We start from the raw sequence: 16,331 nt of genomic DNA on the forward strand, positions 1-16,331 counted from the left end.
CACCCGATTTTGCAGAATTATCATTCCCACCACAAGAGCAATTCTGACTTTCTCTAAACAAGAACAAAGTAACATTACACGAAATACTCAAATCATTCCACTATAAAAATGTATTTTATTGTAAAAGAATGGTCTGCACTGCAATGTTATTTCAGCACATATGAAACAGGTTTTCCAACAGTGCTTTGCAGATAAGGCTGTCAGCCTAACGTGCCAGCACATGTAAGGAGTACATGCACCACATACACTTCTCATCAAATCAATATCTTTTCCAGTAGTGGATTTCAGCTTAATCTCTAGTCAACGTTTTTTTCACCTACTGGAAAGATTTAGGGCAAAGATGGGTTACCACAAACCAAGTTGAAAATCAACTGGCAGTAAGTACATTTTCCTTGGGTTCTTTCAAACACTTGCCAATAGTTCACCGACAGCACAATTACCTGTGAAATGTGTATTGAAGACTATGAATTACCCTGTAACTCTTCGAGGATTTTTAAATACAGTAACATCAGCTTTAATGGAAATTCACGAGACTCCTACTATTAAAGGAGATACTGTGATAAAGATGTAAAACATTCTTAAGAAGTCAGCATATTTTCTAAGGTACTTATAAAATTAACAAACAAGTTTTTGACAGAGGCTACCTATGATTACTATGCATCACTATTGAAAAAAAAAGAGTACATCTATCCCTATCAGTGAATGATGACATTCAAGTACCTAAAGAGAGCTGCAGTACCACCTCACCAGTTTACCTAGAAGAAAAGTAAATATTTATACCACTTGTGTATAAACACCCAGAACCTTTGATATGCATACACTCTTCTTCTACATACCAGCTAGAGTGCACTACTTCACTATTCCAGATAAACCTTGTCTTTTTGGAGATGGGCATATTTAGCCTATGATTTTTCTTAATATGCAAGTAAAAAAAAAAAAACAAACTAAAACCCAAACACCACAAAACCAAAACCAAACCAACAGAAAACAAAAACAAAACAAAAAACAAACACAAAACAAAAACAAACAACAAAACAAAAACAAACCAAACAATAAACATACAAAACCCAAACAACAACAAACACAACCCAAACCCTCCAAACCCAAAACAAACAAAATCTCAAAACCAAACCAACCAAACAAGACCATCCAAAACCAAAAAACAAATCAACTGAACAAAAAAAACCCACCCAAAAGCCAAAGAACAGAATTAGGAGAAAGTTTTATACCTGGAAATTGTTCATCAGCCCATAGGGACACTCTGTCTGACAGGATGAGAAATCATAGTTTAATTTGCAGGCTGCAGCAGTGCAGTTTGTCAGCTCAGTGACAATGGTGTCATTAATGTTCCCTGTGGCATCTCGTACAACACAGGAACCTACAGTGGACACAACAATAAAAAAGGCATTAACAAACTGAACCTGAACTTAAGGACGCCTGTCAAGCTCAATTCTCTTTTTATGTAAACACTATCTCACAGAGCAACATTAAAATGCAGTGTTATTTTTAACACATTTCAGTACTAAGCACATCTTTACCATGAAGAAAACATACCAAAAAGCAAACTAACTGCTCTCTTGCCTGAGAAGACTTTCAGTTTTTTAATAAATCTGAGTCTAATAAGAAAAGTTTCAGCACAGAAAAAACAATGTCAACAGACTTGCAAAAATTTAATGGCACAATTTCAGCTTAATATACTATTTCTTTGAAAAATGAGTTTCCACACAGCTCTTGAATTGAAGTGAGTATTATGCACCAACACTTAATTTGACAGGATTGGCACAGGTTGCCCAGAGAAGCTGTGGCTGCCCAACCCTGGAAGGCCAGGTTGGATGGTGCTTGAAGCAACCTGGCATAGTGGAAAGTGTCCCTGCCCATGGCAGGGGGTTGGAATGAGGTGATCTTTAAGGTCCTCTTCCAACCCAGGCCATTCTATGGGAATGCATGTTTGTTTTGTATCTATAGATGTATGCAGACAGGTGTACAGAGTGCTGCAGTTACTTTTTTCCCCAGTCAGTATGGCTCAGAAATTTAAAAAAAACTGAACAGTTTGTCATGAAGCCTGTTGCAAGCCACTTCCCAACATTTAAACAAGCCATCTCCCATGTGACCATGGTATTTTGAGTTGGTTTCCTGGTGAAAAACAAAGTCACACAGTACCATTCCTTCCACATTTTTAAAATAATTATCACCTTAATTGCTATCTACAGTTCATCTATGATTATTTATAATTTCTGCTGGTCAAGAGAACGGTGAAGACATATTATTTCAGCCTGGAAATACTAAGAAAAATAACTAAAGGTACTAAAAGGCCATAAGCCTTCTACATCAAGGTTTCTTGTCTCATACAGGATAAAAATTAGAGCAGACTAAGTATTATTTAATATTTTATGGTTTAATAGTTGAGGCAGTCAAACGTTTGTTTGGACACAGCAAATACTTCCAAGAACAGGAATTAAACAAGGAATTGGGAAGAAAAAGTCTATATAGCAACAGTCAATAAAATTCTCTTACTTTGATCTTTTAGCAACTTGAATGGCAAGGAGGTTCTGGCAACCAGAACACCTGAGGACCTAAACTATTTACTTGCAAAATGGGAAGGGCACAGATGTGCTGCAAGTTTAACTTTCTCCAGTCATATTCCTAGATATCTATGTAAATTGTCTTTCTTCCACTGGGAAAATTAATTCCTAATTACCTATACCATATTCAGATTGCTTCTCAGCCATTAGAACTTGCTTAACAGTCCACAGTAAAACCTGGTCCCATTAGACAGATATTACTTAATCCTTCCACTCCTCAGATTTCTTTTTTAGTAACTTAATTAGGCTCAATTGGTTAAATTACAGTACAAAATTCCTATATTCATCACCTGTCTTATGCTTTTTGTAAGCATGTGGAGGGGGTGGGGTTTTTTTTGTCTTTTTCTGTTTTAAATGGAATTAAAAGCTCTGTAAAAGGAAAATGTTTCTTCTCCTCCACCACCCAAGTATTTGCCCCAGACACTCAAGCAGTATATAATGGGTGCGACAATACAGTACCCAGCTGAACTATTTGTAGGTAACATTTTGTTGGTGACAGATTACAGTGGCAGGCCCAGTAAGCTGAGCAACCTTTTAAATACCTACCACGCACCATCATAACCCTCCTCTGCCTCATTTTTTCATAGTTCAGATCCAACTGGCTAGCAGGACTTTCAGACACAGATTCAAAGTGTGACAGGAATAATGGCACTAGGAATTAATGTGGGCCTTACTACGAAAGGATGTGGAACATAAGCCAGCTGGGCTGGCTCTGTTCTCAGCAGAAGACACTTAAATCTGGACACTGTATTTAATGCTTTTTCAGAAAAGTTTTATTGATTTATACTGTTCTGGCAATATTTTCCGTGAGAACCTCTAGGTCTTCTTTCCAGTAAAAACAGTATTTCCCCTTTTCACAGGCAGTTATAAGCACGTTCCTGCCAAAGTCAAATGAAGTTTTGCCATGCTATAAGCCTGAGAAGGTTAAAAGACTATCTATATCACATATTTCCTTAACTACGTGAATTCCAGAGGTACCATCCTGAGTCCCTTAGACTGTAGTTCAGAATTTTAAACGTCACCACTGATACAAGCATCTACAGTTAGGCTCTTGTTAATTAGTTTTACTTTCCAAAGTACAGGAAGCACGTCTTAAGCCTACTCAGAACTTTGGCTTATTTTTTATTAGTGCTTCCCTCCCTTTTAAAGCAATTAATGTTGTTCTTTGAAACTGATCTTTCAAGAATTCTGATGCCAAATTTGCCTATGACATCTGCCTCCTGCCACTTGCCTGTTTGCAGTAGTCTTTTGCTAAAATATGAAACTGCATACCTTCTCCTCACAGCTATTATCTTCTTGAAATAGCTGCCTAGTTCTATCAGCAGGACTAGCAATTTTCCTTTTTTCAAGCCTTTTCTATTCAGTTTAAACCTCATACTTGCTACAGAGCATAAAAATACTGAGCTAAGTTCAGAACATCATCTTCTTCAGCTATGACTGCTCAGCAACCTCAGCCCCTTCAAAGTTTATGACTTGCTTACCACTACTCTGGAAAAGGGATAAAAGTATTTGTATTTGTCCAATATGCCTAATTCAATGCCTTGAAAAAAAGCCAAATTTCACTTATAATCGCTGACTTCTGCTGCCCTTTTCTAGCGAGCATCCAACAATTCCACACTCAGTTGGTTTTGCAAACTGCTTTTTTTGTCACTATTTTATATTGTATTTTTCATGCTTGGAAGATGATCAAAGTATTCCATTAACAAGTGAGTATTAACAAGCATTTTAATCTCATGTGGGTTGAAGTTCCAAAGTATTCAAATTTGGTAGCAGAGGTCTATGCAGTCAATCTAATTAGGCAATAAGTGTAGGCCATTATTGCTGCATAAAACACAATCACCACAGAGCAACTATTTGGCAGAGCTACACTCCAGTGTTAGCCAACAAAGGCAGGCTAGCAAGATTGGTATCTTAAAAAAGGAAATCTCATTAGTGGTAAGATCAGTGGTACTCTTATAAATGAGAATTTCATTCAAAAGGCAGCACAGCTATGATAGAACAAGGTCTTTCATATAAGAAAACTGATTATTGCTGCCAGAAAGTAGTTTATAAGATACGAATGAAAACATTTCCAACCACAGGCAAGAAATATGCAAGATACAATTACAATCTTAGAATCTTAAGGTTACTAGAATTACTTTTATGGATGGTTAACCACTGCTGCTCTAGAGTAAAACTGGTATCCAACTCCAACGCAACTTCTACAGAGAATTTCAAGCCATTGTGGGGAGAGGAACACTGGGAAGAGAAACTGTACAAGATTAAGATTAGTCTAAGACTGTTCCTCCTCTTTCCCCATGAAAATAAAACCACAGAACACGTTTCTGAACATGATGTTTCTGACAGTGGATGACTAAGGCATTACTCAGTCTCCTCACTCAGCTGGGGAACTACTGCTCAAGCATCCTCACGAAAGTGCTTCCTTCACTCCAAGGAAGTGGCTGATTACTACCATCCTCAAACCAATACAGGTGTTAGTTCAGTGAGTATTTCCTGAAAATACACTTTTTAACCCAGGGATTATTCCATTGCTAAACTGTAAATCCTTTAACATAAATAACTGCAACAAATGAGGAAACATCCATATGGAGTCTTTTGTTATCTTTAGTCTGAAGCAGTCACCAGTCTTAGGAAAATATTTCAGGAAATTATAAAACCAGCTGAAAACTGAATTTCCAACAGTAAAAATTCGAAACCTTTGGCTATTACTTTCCTGTGCAGGGAAGTCAATTACATAATGGCTTTATGTAATAAATTACATACGACCACATCAAAATACATCCTCAGAATGAACGTGAAAGGATAAAAGTTAAAAACATTCTCTATTTACCTACAGATACTGCAATTCCTACGTAAACCAATGTAGTGATTAAGATGGCCAACAGCGTTCCTTTAGGTATGGCTGACTGAGGATCCTGAAAGAAAAATGTCAGTGGACAGTGATGACAGAGATAAATGCACACTCCAGTGGTCGTGAACAGTGTTTGCTCATCCACTACTCACCGCAAGGTCCCCCGAGATATTTGCACCAGCAAGTATGCCAGTTGCAGCAGGGAAGAAAATAGCAAATACAGAAAAGAAAGTTTCATCCTCTCGGAAATCTGGTCCAAAATTCTCCATAAATATTTCGGCTGTAGAGAAAGATTTAAGTCTATCACTATTTTTATAGAAGTTACAGTATTAAACCATTCCAGCCATTATTAGACCCATGAAAAAGATGAAAGTCACAGCTCTGTGACCTTCTTAAAATTAAGTGCAGAACAGTTGAGCCCTTATTTATCACTTCGACTCAAAGTAAAATTAACACAGTAAACTTAAAGAGCTTTTATAACCAGAAAAAGTACTTATAGTATCATACAGTTTTTTTAAATTTAATATATTCAATATTAAGCAGTCAGGACCAAGTTTTGGCCCAATACCTTTAAAGGACAAAACCGCAAAACTTTGAAAGAATCAGGAAACAAAAAAAACTCCATAGTAAATGGGACTATAACCTATATTAGATATTTAACTTAATTTTAACAGCCTATTTCTTTTTTGCAAAAAAGGTATTGTTTGCAATACTGTAAACTGTTCCAGCATACCTTTATAACCGAAGAATCCTTTGGGCTTCTTGCTATCCAAAGGAATAAATGTTCCTATGACGAAGTCTCCAATAGCAAGGATGAGGATCACCAGCAGGACTATCTGTGCCTGAAACATAATGACTGCAGTCACCCAGAAGAACTTGTTCTCTTCACAGTATCAAGTGTTGTGCTCTAAAATGTAAATGTTTGCTTGATTCCAAATTCAGCTTAGTCTTATCAGCATGTTTTCCACAAATAAATAAGGAAAGCTGGAGAGAACTGGCACAAAGATTTTTAATGAACAAATAGGAATAATTTCCAAGTTTAATATCTAATCAAAAGTTCATTTTTACCAAATCCCTCGAAGTCATACATCTAAAAATACAATGCTTAAATGAACTATTTTCTCTATATATAGGCCTTCCAGAACAAATTTGGCTATGAAAATAGCCAAATGCAACACAAATGCTACTATTGCCTTATAAACCGTGATCATAACACTTTGCCTTATACTTCAGTATGTGATATTTACTAAAAATTTTATTACATCTGGAATCAAACAGCTTTGGTTCCCTACTTTATGCAATGAACTAGGTTATTTTGCTACATTCTTATGTTGTCAACACTTATTTATGGAATTGCAGACTACAACAAGTAGTTGTTAATTTCTAGTTTTCTTGAGGCTTCTTTGATCACAACCTAGATTTTTAGTCACTCTTCCACAGAACCCTACAAATGGAAAAAAAAGCACTTTAAACCACCCAACACCTCCAAAGTATGAATAAAGATAAATACAGACATTGAAGAGATACTTCAGGTTCTACATTTAAGTAAGCAACCACACTGCTCTGTTATCTTCTGAGTTATTTTGATTCCTTATAAAGGCATGTGCCAGTGGCATAGGGAAAGCTATTAATAGACTTTTTTCACACCTAGGATCAGAAATTAATGTGCAATAGCACTGTGGCATTGTTCATTGCTACAAGTCAAAGCTTTCAGTTCACACAGCCTCCCAAGAAAACAAGGTAGAACAGTGGTAGAACAGTGATAAACAGAGCATAATGTCCTGGAGCAGATTTAAAAGTCCACCTGAAGAAACCAGTTTGTCCATCAAACTTAAATCTTTGTAAAGCCTCAGGAATAGGGAAGAGGTGTGAGGATTCAGCTGGGTGCTTACAGAAGTCTTCGATAAAACCAGAGAATTCAACATGAAGTTATCACAGAGCAATTGTCACAAGTTACTGGATTTTTCCAGTCACAAACCTAGGCTTCTCCCTTAAGCTAGGGGTGTTTGCTGAGTATTTTCCTTAAATTCAAAAGACTGAAAGAATGAGCTTCTAACACAATACACTCCTTCAACACAAGGAGTTGAGCAATAAGAGATCACAAACTCTGAAAAGCCATTTTTCAAAACAGACTTCCCTGGAATCCCACTCTCTCTTAGCTTTTAGATCTATTTCAAAGGCAGTACTATAGATTCCCCCTGTTCCACTTTCCAAGGTGTTTTCTAAGATGTGGGTAAAGCATAGGAGAACATCACAGATACCGTAATCAAGAGGAAAGCATAAGTGTTTTGCTATGCTGAGTTGTACGTTAGCCCACATGAAATGCTCGTTTGACAGGTTCAGTTGCTTATCACTGCTCCCACCGGTCCTCTTCCATGAGGCAGAAACCAAGACAAGCTTTGACTTCTGAACTGAGCACTGGATTTTGGAAAGCTACCCATTCCCTAGTAAGGATGGCACTGTAGTGATACCACAATTCGGGTTTGATATAAAAACACTAAACAGGGGTATTTCCATGCAAGCAATTGTTATATAATTGCTCATGGTACACAGCAAAAGCAAGATATTTCCTGTGACTTGAAGTTGCAGTGGCCACAGGGTTAAATAACAGCTAATTCGTTAAAAGGAAAAACTACACAGTTCAGAGTAAGGAGGTCAGCATTGTTCAAAGCTGGGTGTATAAAGACACCATTACAAATTCAAGGTTACAGACAGGGAAGGACTACTTGAGAAATGTAAACAGTTTTTACAGAAGTTCAGTTTAAAAGTACATGCCAAAGTCAATTTCTGCAAGTTTCTTTTCTCCCTGTAGTAGATCTTCACTCACTTCTATGACTCCTATTTCTAGGGCTGGAAGCAACCATGACAAAAAACTCTCATTTGGTTATGAATATCATTATCATCTTGATGCAGGAGCATAAGAAACTTTTAACACTTCATGAAGAAGTTCCTTCAGTGCAGAAAATAAGAGTTATTGTGACACAAGTATCAGTTGGGAAGGGAGACCCTGTGAGAGGCTCTTCTCAATTATTTTTGAGCACACTATGGACAGATACTCAGAAAAAGCCCACCAGCTGCAGGAAACAAAGCAAACTACACTGCCTAATAATGCCAAGAAGAAAAAAAATCAGACAACCTCTATATTAAGGTACTCTAAGATCTCTTAACTGTTTGTTCTCATGAACAGTTGACCAACAAAGAATTGACCTAAGACACTGCAGCCACAGCAAGATGAAGGAAGTAGGTTTACCCTCCTACACATTCATCACCAAAAACATTCAAAACCTCTCTCATTGCTGGGCCCAGTGAATGCATCTCCCTGTCTGGCTGTTTCCAAGTAAAAACCAAACCAGGAGAGAATGGAAGAGAATGGAAGAACACTGGTTTTAAGTCAGCAGAAACTACAGAGCTTTAGACTGGCTTCCTGTAGTTTTCATCCACAGAACTCACCTGAAGTCTGTAGTAGGAGAAAATTCCCATGCTAAAGTTCTTACCTTTTCTTCTTGTGCTGTAGTTGCCCAGAAGAGGGCAATACCATTAAGTTACTTAGCAGTGTCATTAAGAGTAGATCATGATGGATTTTAGGTTCTCATAGATGCTTAAGCTTCCAACAAAGGGAAGTGGTCTAAGAACAGAAATGCTGTCCAGACCTGCACATGCCAGTGCCAAACCAGGAGCTACTACATAAAAAGCAACTGACTGACTTCTAACATACCACCATGCAGTACCGAATACACTAAATATATTAAATATAAGTCAAATAACCGAGGTACAAAAATGGAATCAGCATTATGAAGCAGAGAATAAAACAAAAAGACGGGGTTCCTTACTTTTGCTTCCCATTCCATTCCTGCAATGGAAATACCCAGCAGTATAACCACTGTAATAGCCCCTATGATTCTGATATCATTCATTTCATCAATCATCAATGTTCCATTTTCCTAATGAAACAAACAAAAAAAAAACCCACAGTCATATACTTCATCAGGTAATTATCTTCACATCTATAGAATAGTATTTTATTTACTATCATTTATTAGTAGCTAATCTCTATACCACAAATTCACTAATTTTAAATTCCCTTTAAGGATACAAGTAAATAGCTTTTTTGCCTTGTGTTTACATCAATGCATCTTCTAAATGGAAATGGCTGGGGTTGTTGGGGTCCTTCAGACTGGGGAAAAGAAAGCTCCAGCAATATTTAAAGGGGGCTTATAAGAAAGATGGGGACAGACTTTTGGACAGGGCTTGTAGTAAGTGATAGGACAAGAAGGAATGGTTTTGGACTAAAAGAGGGCAGATTTAGACTAGATAAAAGGGAGAAACATTTCACAGCAAGAGTGGTCAAACATTAGGATGGGTTGTCCAGGGAGGCTGTAAATGTCCCATTCCTGAAAGTGTCCAAGGCCAGGTTGGATGGGGTTTGGAGAAACCTGGTCTAGTGGAAGGTGTCCCTGCCCATGGCAGGGGGTTTAACGGGATGAGCTTTAAGGTCTCTCCCAACCTCAACCATTCTGGGATTAGATCACAGCTCAAACTTGCATAAAGTGTAATCAATACAAGTACTATCATCCGTGTACCTTGAGTAGCTCCACAACTGTCTCTGCAAAGCCAACAACGTACATTGCTACTGCTACAGCATTGGCAAATGCAAAAATCAGACCTATAGCACCACCAAACTCTGGCCCCAGACTTCGTGAAATTAAGTAATATGCTCCCCCTGAAAAAAAGAAAAACAAAAGACAAAAAACCCACATGTCAGAGCCAAAGAACAGTCAGTCATCAGCAATTTAATGTTTACATGAACCAGAATCTACTTATTCTTGTACCTTCCCTGATGTATTAGAAAACAGCCCTAAACTCAGTATTTTAGGGACAGACATGCTTAAGTGTCAGAAATATATCTGAACCACAGTTTATGCACCACATCTTATTATTCAGCTATGTAACCAGTTCTCTGGGTAAAAAAACAAATTGTAAAACAAACAGCAGTATTATTGGGCTTTTTGCTTCAAACTGCTGAAAGCCCTTGTGTACAGTTCTGCTACTAAACATCTTCTTTAGTTACAGATCAAGAAACTGGCAAAGCCAACTGTAATAAGCCCACTAAAGTCCCAAACCTCCAAGATCTGTTTCTTAAAGCTCTGTTGTGTTAAAGGAGTTTTCTGCATTAGAAAATGTAGCAAAGGCATATTCCTCAAATTTAGAGCTAAGCTTTCTAGAAGCAGCAAAGTCCTCCAGCTTCAGTCTGAAGTAATTGAGTGAGGAAATCATTCATTTCACTGCCTTACACTTCTTGTGCAAATCGTATGTATGTAGCCAGCTTGGCCACACTCTGAATGCCTTATGTAACATAAAAAAAAATCTTACTGCAGTATAAGATTTTTATAGAAACAATTGTGATTTTATTCTACAGTGCTGCCCATTCAGCACTTCAAATTTTCCAATGAAGTACTTTATTTCAAGAGAGACTAAAAAAAGGCTCCCATAGGAATGGGAAAATCTGATATGCATAATACAATTAAAAAAGTAGAAAGGGCATTTAGAAACTAAGCTTGACATAATGCTAACACTCATCGCTGCTCCTTCCCATTATATCTGCTTACTCTGTGATACTGAGGCTTGTTCTCTTCATTCTTAACCTTAATGAAGACAGTTTTATAAGTTTCTATTTTAATTCCACCACATTTTCTACTAGTAACAGTCTTGTATGTTATGAAGCAGTCTGACCATGTTAGACCAACCACTTACAAAAATATTTATACGAATTGCTGACAACAGCACATAAACCATGAAAAAGAATGAAAACCATCAATCTCAGGGAAGCTGGAGGTAACCAAGCGTTTGAAGAGTTACTTGTGTGTAGATTTATTTTAGGACATGAACATATACAAGCATATGTGCACAGTGCAGATGCAGGAGACTATTAAGACCCCATTATTCCTGGATATGTATCCCTAAAAATCTTCGTATTCTAAAAGTTAAGAATAATGTTTCTTTCACAGTGGAAAAGAAGCCACTAGTCAGATCAAATTAGCAGGCTAACTACTGACTTTTTGTTAGCATGACTGTTTATTTACGTGACTGCTTGGTTGATAAATAAACATTATTTATATACTGTTTAGTCAAATACAGAACACAAAGAAGACTTTTCTCCTCAGCAACCTTAAAGTGTGCACTTCACGGTGAGGAAAGCTTTAAAAAATTTATGAAAGTTGGGTTACCTCCTCTTACAAACCCATTTGTGGCTATTGCTGAAGTAGAGAGTCCTGTAATAGTTGTCACAACAGTGGCCATTCCAATCACCAAGACAGACAGACCTTTTGGAAAAAGGGGGGGGAAACAGTGTAAGCCCAGTGGTATTAAAGAATACAGATTTTCAACTTAACTCCATTTAAATACCTGATCTTGCAAAAACAACACAAATTTACTGTGCATGATTCCACACATTCAGGTAAAAGGCTTCTCCTCTACCCTTTTGTAAAGAGAAGTTTCCAGGATACAAATAAAACTGGGTAAATGTTCTCTTAAATCAGCAAGGTAAGAGCTGCATCCCCGAGCTTCAAGAAAACATAATCCTTTTGCAGATCAGAGATTTTGTGCAGTCCAATACTAAGGCAAGTCTTTGAAAAGAATTGTTTATATGCTACATGGTCTATACTCAAATTTCAATAACCAGAGATCAAAAGTTTATCTCTACAGTTCACTGAAGAATTAAAAATGCCCATTTTAAATTACATGCCTATACCTAAACGAAAAAGTCTAAGTAAGTGCCTCAAGTTTTGATAAGGGTAAATCACCATAAAAATAGGCAATATCAAGGTCATTTTCTGCTCCTTTCGGAGTGTAAGCTCAGGATCGACACCTCTTTTGGATCACATTTAAAAGTCAGTGAAATAAAATAATAGCATTAGTACACGTACCTATCCCAGCTTGTCCTACAATCCATGATAGTCTGATGAAGAGCATCACCCCCCAAATATTTAACATGCATCGTACCTAATATAAAACAGAAATTTTATAATGGTTAGGTTTTACATCTGCAGTCATTTTCACTAGGTTTTCATTTCAGTTTTTAACATTCTTGAAATTATCTTGCTGTCTTTCCTCACCACTTTTTAAATTATTTCACAAGAACAGACTCTGTTATTAGACAAGTTAACATTTGATTAAAAAAAAAGGAACCTAAATAAAATTTAGAAGTTACTACCTTGAACACAGATAAAGTTAAGATTAATTCAATATCTGACACTTGCAGTATAACTTCACCAAACAATAAAAATAATTTAGACCCCAACCTTCAGGATCCAAAATGCATACTACAGAACACATAACTAAAAACAAGCCACAGGTCTACTATGACTGTGAGGTCTACAATCCCAGTTCAGATCTCCCACAAAACTCTCTCAAAAAGAAATGCACTAAAGCAATATCCTAAAACAACCGCTACAACTTCTCACTCCTAAAACTTTTGTGTCTTACAACACAACTGTGCAATAACAGGATGGAGGGTTGCATGTTGTTTTAATCCTTGCATTTAAAACTCTTAGCTCCCAATAGAAGTAGAGTTTGCACTGTGTAGAATTTAGACAGGAAAATAAAAACAAATCTTGGGTCTCTCTCTTACCTAAACAATAGGATATCAATCCTGCAAAGAGAAGGGAGACCTTCTCCAAACCACAGAAGTTTTCAAATCTTTTGCTAAATGCAGATCACCTGAGGTGAAAATATTCATCCACACACCTTATGCTTATTAGGAAATATTAACTATAACTTCCAAACCATTAAAAATGAGATAATCCATCTAGAAAATTTTAAACTGACTTCGGAAGAAACCTTCAGCAACATTTACCCTGTAACTCTTTAATATCAGAACATTGCTTACGAGAATAGTCCTATACAGAATTTCAGTTTCACAGCTACCACAGACACTCTCCTTTCAAGGCAGGGAATGTAGCTACTTCAAGACTTGTTAGGAAGTTGCTAATGCACAGTGGAAATTAGCTGAACTAAAGTTAGGTATTCTGAATGCTTGAGTTCAGCACGTTTTAACCAACTGCCTTGTTTGCAGCCAGCACTATAAATTCTTAGAGCTTTGGAGAATACATATTAACCATGGTTTCTCTTTGCCAAAATACTAAAAATACATTAATATGTACTTGTAATAAAAAATTCCCATGCAACCCATAATTTTTCACTACTCCAAATCATTTTTTTTCACTATTACTACATTGTATTTAGTGTCAAAGACTTCTACAGCTTAGAAGATGACTTTTTGTAACATGCTCAACAAAATTTAAATATTTAACCCTGGTCAAGTTTTGTTATATACAGACAGATATTCTCCTCAAAACATTATTTTTTGTTTCACGCAGTCCCGATTCAAAGTGGATACACATTAAGTGTATTCTCTCCATTTACATTTGTCACTTAAAATTCATAAATTTTTTTTTACTACATATGAATACTTAACATGATCTTTTTCCTTCTTGGAAATTATGCAACTTAAACTCTAAAATGTGCTAAGAAACCATAATCCCCTAGAAACTTGAAGTCCTGAAGTACTTACTTCCTTAAAATTCAGTAAAGTTGGAGCAACCCTTCCTAAAATTATTTTCACATCGCTCATACATATAATCTTTTGTTTATACTGCACTATCACAACACCTCTCAAAAAAGATGATTATTAGAAAGATTATATCTGTAAGAAACTTAAGTATAATACATCAAACTTACCAATACACCTTTTATCCATCCAAATTTGACCACCCCTTTGCTATCAGGTGTGTAAGTGACAGCTGCTTCCCCGGCTGCGGTGCCTTCTTCACCATTTGCATAGCCATCTTCAAAAGGCTCCTTGGAAAACAAACAAACTGAAAGTTAATATATTATGTGACTGAAAGAGCGGAGTGCGCACCTGATACTTATGTTGTAAAAAAAAACATCCCATCTACTTGTATAAACAGAAAAATTAAAGAATGACGCAGCTGAAGTTTTGAGCTGTTCCTTTATGTTCTTTGCACAACGCACATCTGGGATTTCAAAGAATGTAACAAACTTACAAGAGCAAACTGTTAGAAGCCACTGTAATTATTTTCAAGAACCAGTTCTACATCCCCTAAAAAACAAACACTTAGTCTCTTAGAAAAATGGCTAGAAGATTTCAAATGTAGTGACTTCTACAGCACAAGAGGTTTTACTTCTTAATCTGGAAGCATTTACTGTTCTACCACAAGTTACTGATGTCAGCGGTAGCGTTTCCTGTAGTTCAGACCTACCTGTCATTTGATCAAATTTTCAGGAAATATATTATTCACTTCTCTGTAAACTATTCTACTATTCATTGTAAGGTGACTCTGGTGGGAAGAAGGGTGGGAGATCGGCTTTTCAGGGAAAAGGAGGGAAGAGAAATCTCTTCCCACTTTTCCCAGTTTAAATGGGAAGGATGATAGATGCAGAAAACATCAGTCCCATGGACAAACTCAGGGCTTTTCTTTACAATTTTACTCCCAACCTCACAATGCAGAAATATTAACTATCTGATATATATTAAAAATTATGTCTATATACACTTGAAAGGCAGTTTTGTTTTGCCAAGCCAAGCAAACACCTGAGCATTTAAAGTCAAATACTTTCTACATTTGCTGTAAGAAATCTGTAAGAAGCACTCTAAGCAAAGTATGCTAATTATCCAAGGCAACAAGTATTAAGAATGGATACCCTAAAAAGACTCTGAATACCATTTAACAAACCAGCTCAAGCAGTGTATTATGAAGCTGGCTGCAAACCAGAGGGCTTAGAAAACATTTAAACCATTAGAGGTTCAATCCCAGTGAGGTAAAGGGTAGAACCTACATTTGCTAAATAAAACACAAAATAGAGTGGACCCAAACAATGCTTTCAAGAAGTATGTGCCATGCTGAAGAAGAATTAGGGTAAGGTATTAATAAATTATTTATATTCCTGATGCATTAATACCAAATATACTCTAAGTACAGAATCAACAGAAAATATTTCTAAACCTGTCTATTATGAAGGATGCCACCTATAGCCCCTTATAACCAGCAGTAAACACACGAAACAGATCTAAAAAAAAAAATCGGATTATGTCAACCTTATCCACTGACATATTCATGTCAGTGCTTCTCTCACTGACTCTGAATTATGAAATTCTCATAAAGCCATGCGTACCTGCAACACACCTGGAGATTCTGTAAGGCATCAGCTTTCCACCACTAGGCAGAATCACGATCGGTTTCCAGATCATTACCTTTAACAGTGAGTTTTCTTGAAGAGTACATTTTATCGACTCCAGAAGGGATTTTTAAAAAATAGACATATAAGTGTTTTATATATATGTGTGTGTATATGTGTTTTTGTCACATGACAAAAACAAAAATAACCAGGAGTTATACAGTTTGCTGAACTGCAGCTCTTCTGGGCAAAAGAGAACTAACTAATGGCTGGAGATTTCAGCCATTAGTTTAGAACTAACTAATTCTCCGGAGATTTGCACTGCCTTTGACCAGATTAATCTATTGATTTGCTGATTATTTGCATTCAGGCACTCAAGCCAAATCAAGCAGTGGTAGATTTAGATCCATTAGAGTGGTAGAAGAACAGTGAGGACCAAAAAAAAGACAATTACCATGCTGCTACATTTCAGATACGCTGACCTGCCTAAATCAGAACCAAGGAAACGTAAAGACCCCTACTCAGGCTCACAACAGAAGAGGATGAGAAGACCTACTGCTGTGATCTGGTGGCCTAGAAATGCAGGAGTAAACCATAAAAATCATTCTAGTATGCATGTCTCCCTCAGATTCTGCTGTTTCCAGGAGCACTCACCAGAAGTTTCTCCCCACTTCTCCCTCACCCACTTTCAGAAGTGGGGAGGA

At 36.8% G+C, this 16,331-nt stretch overlaps 1 protein-coding gene across 3 annotated transcripts in view; it reads right to left on the reverse strand.

Moving 5' to 3' along the window:
- SLC12A2 (solute carrier family 12 member 2) overlaps positions 1 to 16,331 on the reverse strand; it is a 60,013-nt gene that overhangs the window by 26,487 nt on the left and 17,195 nt on the right. For all 3 annotated transcript variants that reach the window (XM_017806067.1, XM_017806065.1, XM_017806066.1), the window contains exons 2-10: positions 14,170 to 14,289; positions 12,357 to 12,432; positions 11,658 to 11,753; positions 10,014 to 10,153; positions 9,264 to 9,374; positions 6,167 to 6,275; positions 5,586 to 5,713; positions 5,413 to 5,497; positions 1,230 to 1,378 (exon numbers count right to left, since the gene is read on the reverse strand). In XM_017806067.1, the coding sequence (XP_017661556.1) occupies positions 1,230 to 1,378; positions 5,413 to 5,497; positions 5,586 to 5,713; positions 6,167 to 6,275; positions 9,264 to 9,374; positions 10,014 to 10,153; positions 11,658 to 11,753; positions 12,357 to 12,432; positions 14,170 to 14,289 (1,014 nt within the window). The remainder of the gene's footprint in view (positions 1 to 1,229; positions 1,379 to 5,412; positions 5,498 to 5,585; positions 5,714 to 6,166; positions 6,276 to 9,263; positions 9,375 to 10,013; positions 10,154 to 11,657; positions 11,754 to 12,356; positions 12,433 to 14,169; positions 14,290 to 16,331) is intronic.

The sequence above is a fragment of the Lepidothrix coronata genome, unplaced genomic scaffold (assembly GCF_001604755.1).
Source record: "Lepidothrix coronata isolate B3197 unplaced genomic scaffold, Lepidothrix_coronata-1.0 Scaffold14, whole genome shotgun sequence".
Taxonomy (NCBI): Eukaryota; Metazoa; Chordata; class Aves; order Passeriformes; family Pipridae; genus Lepidothrix; species Lepidothrix coronata.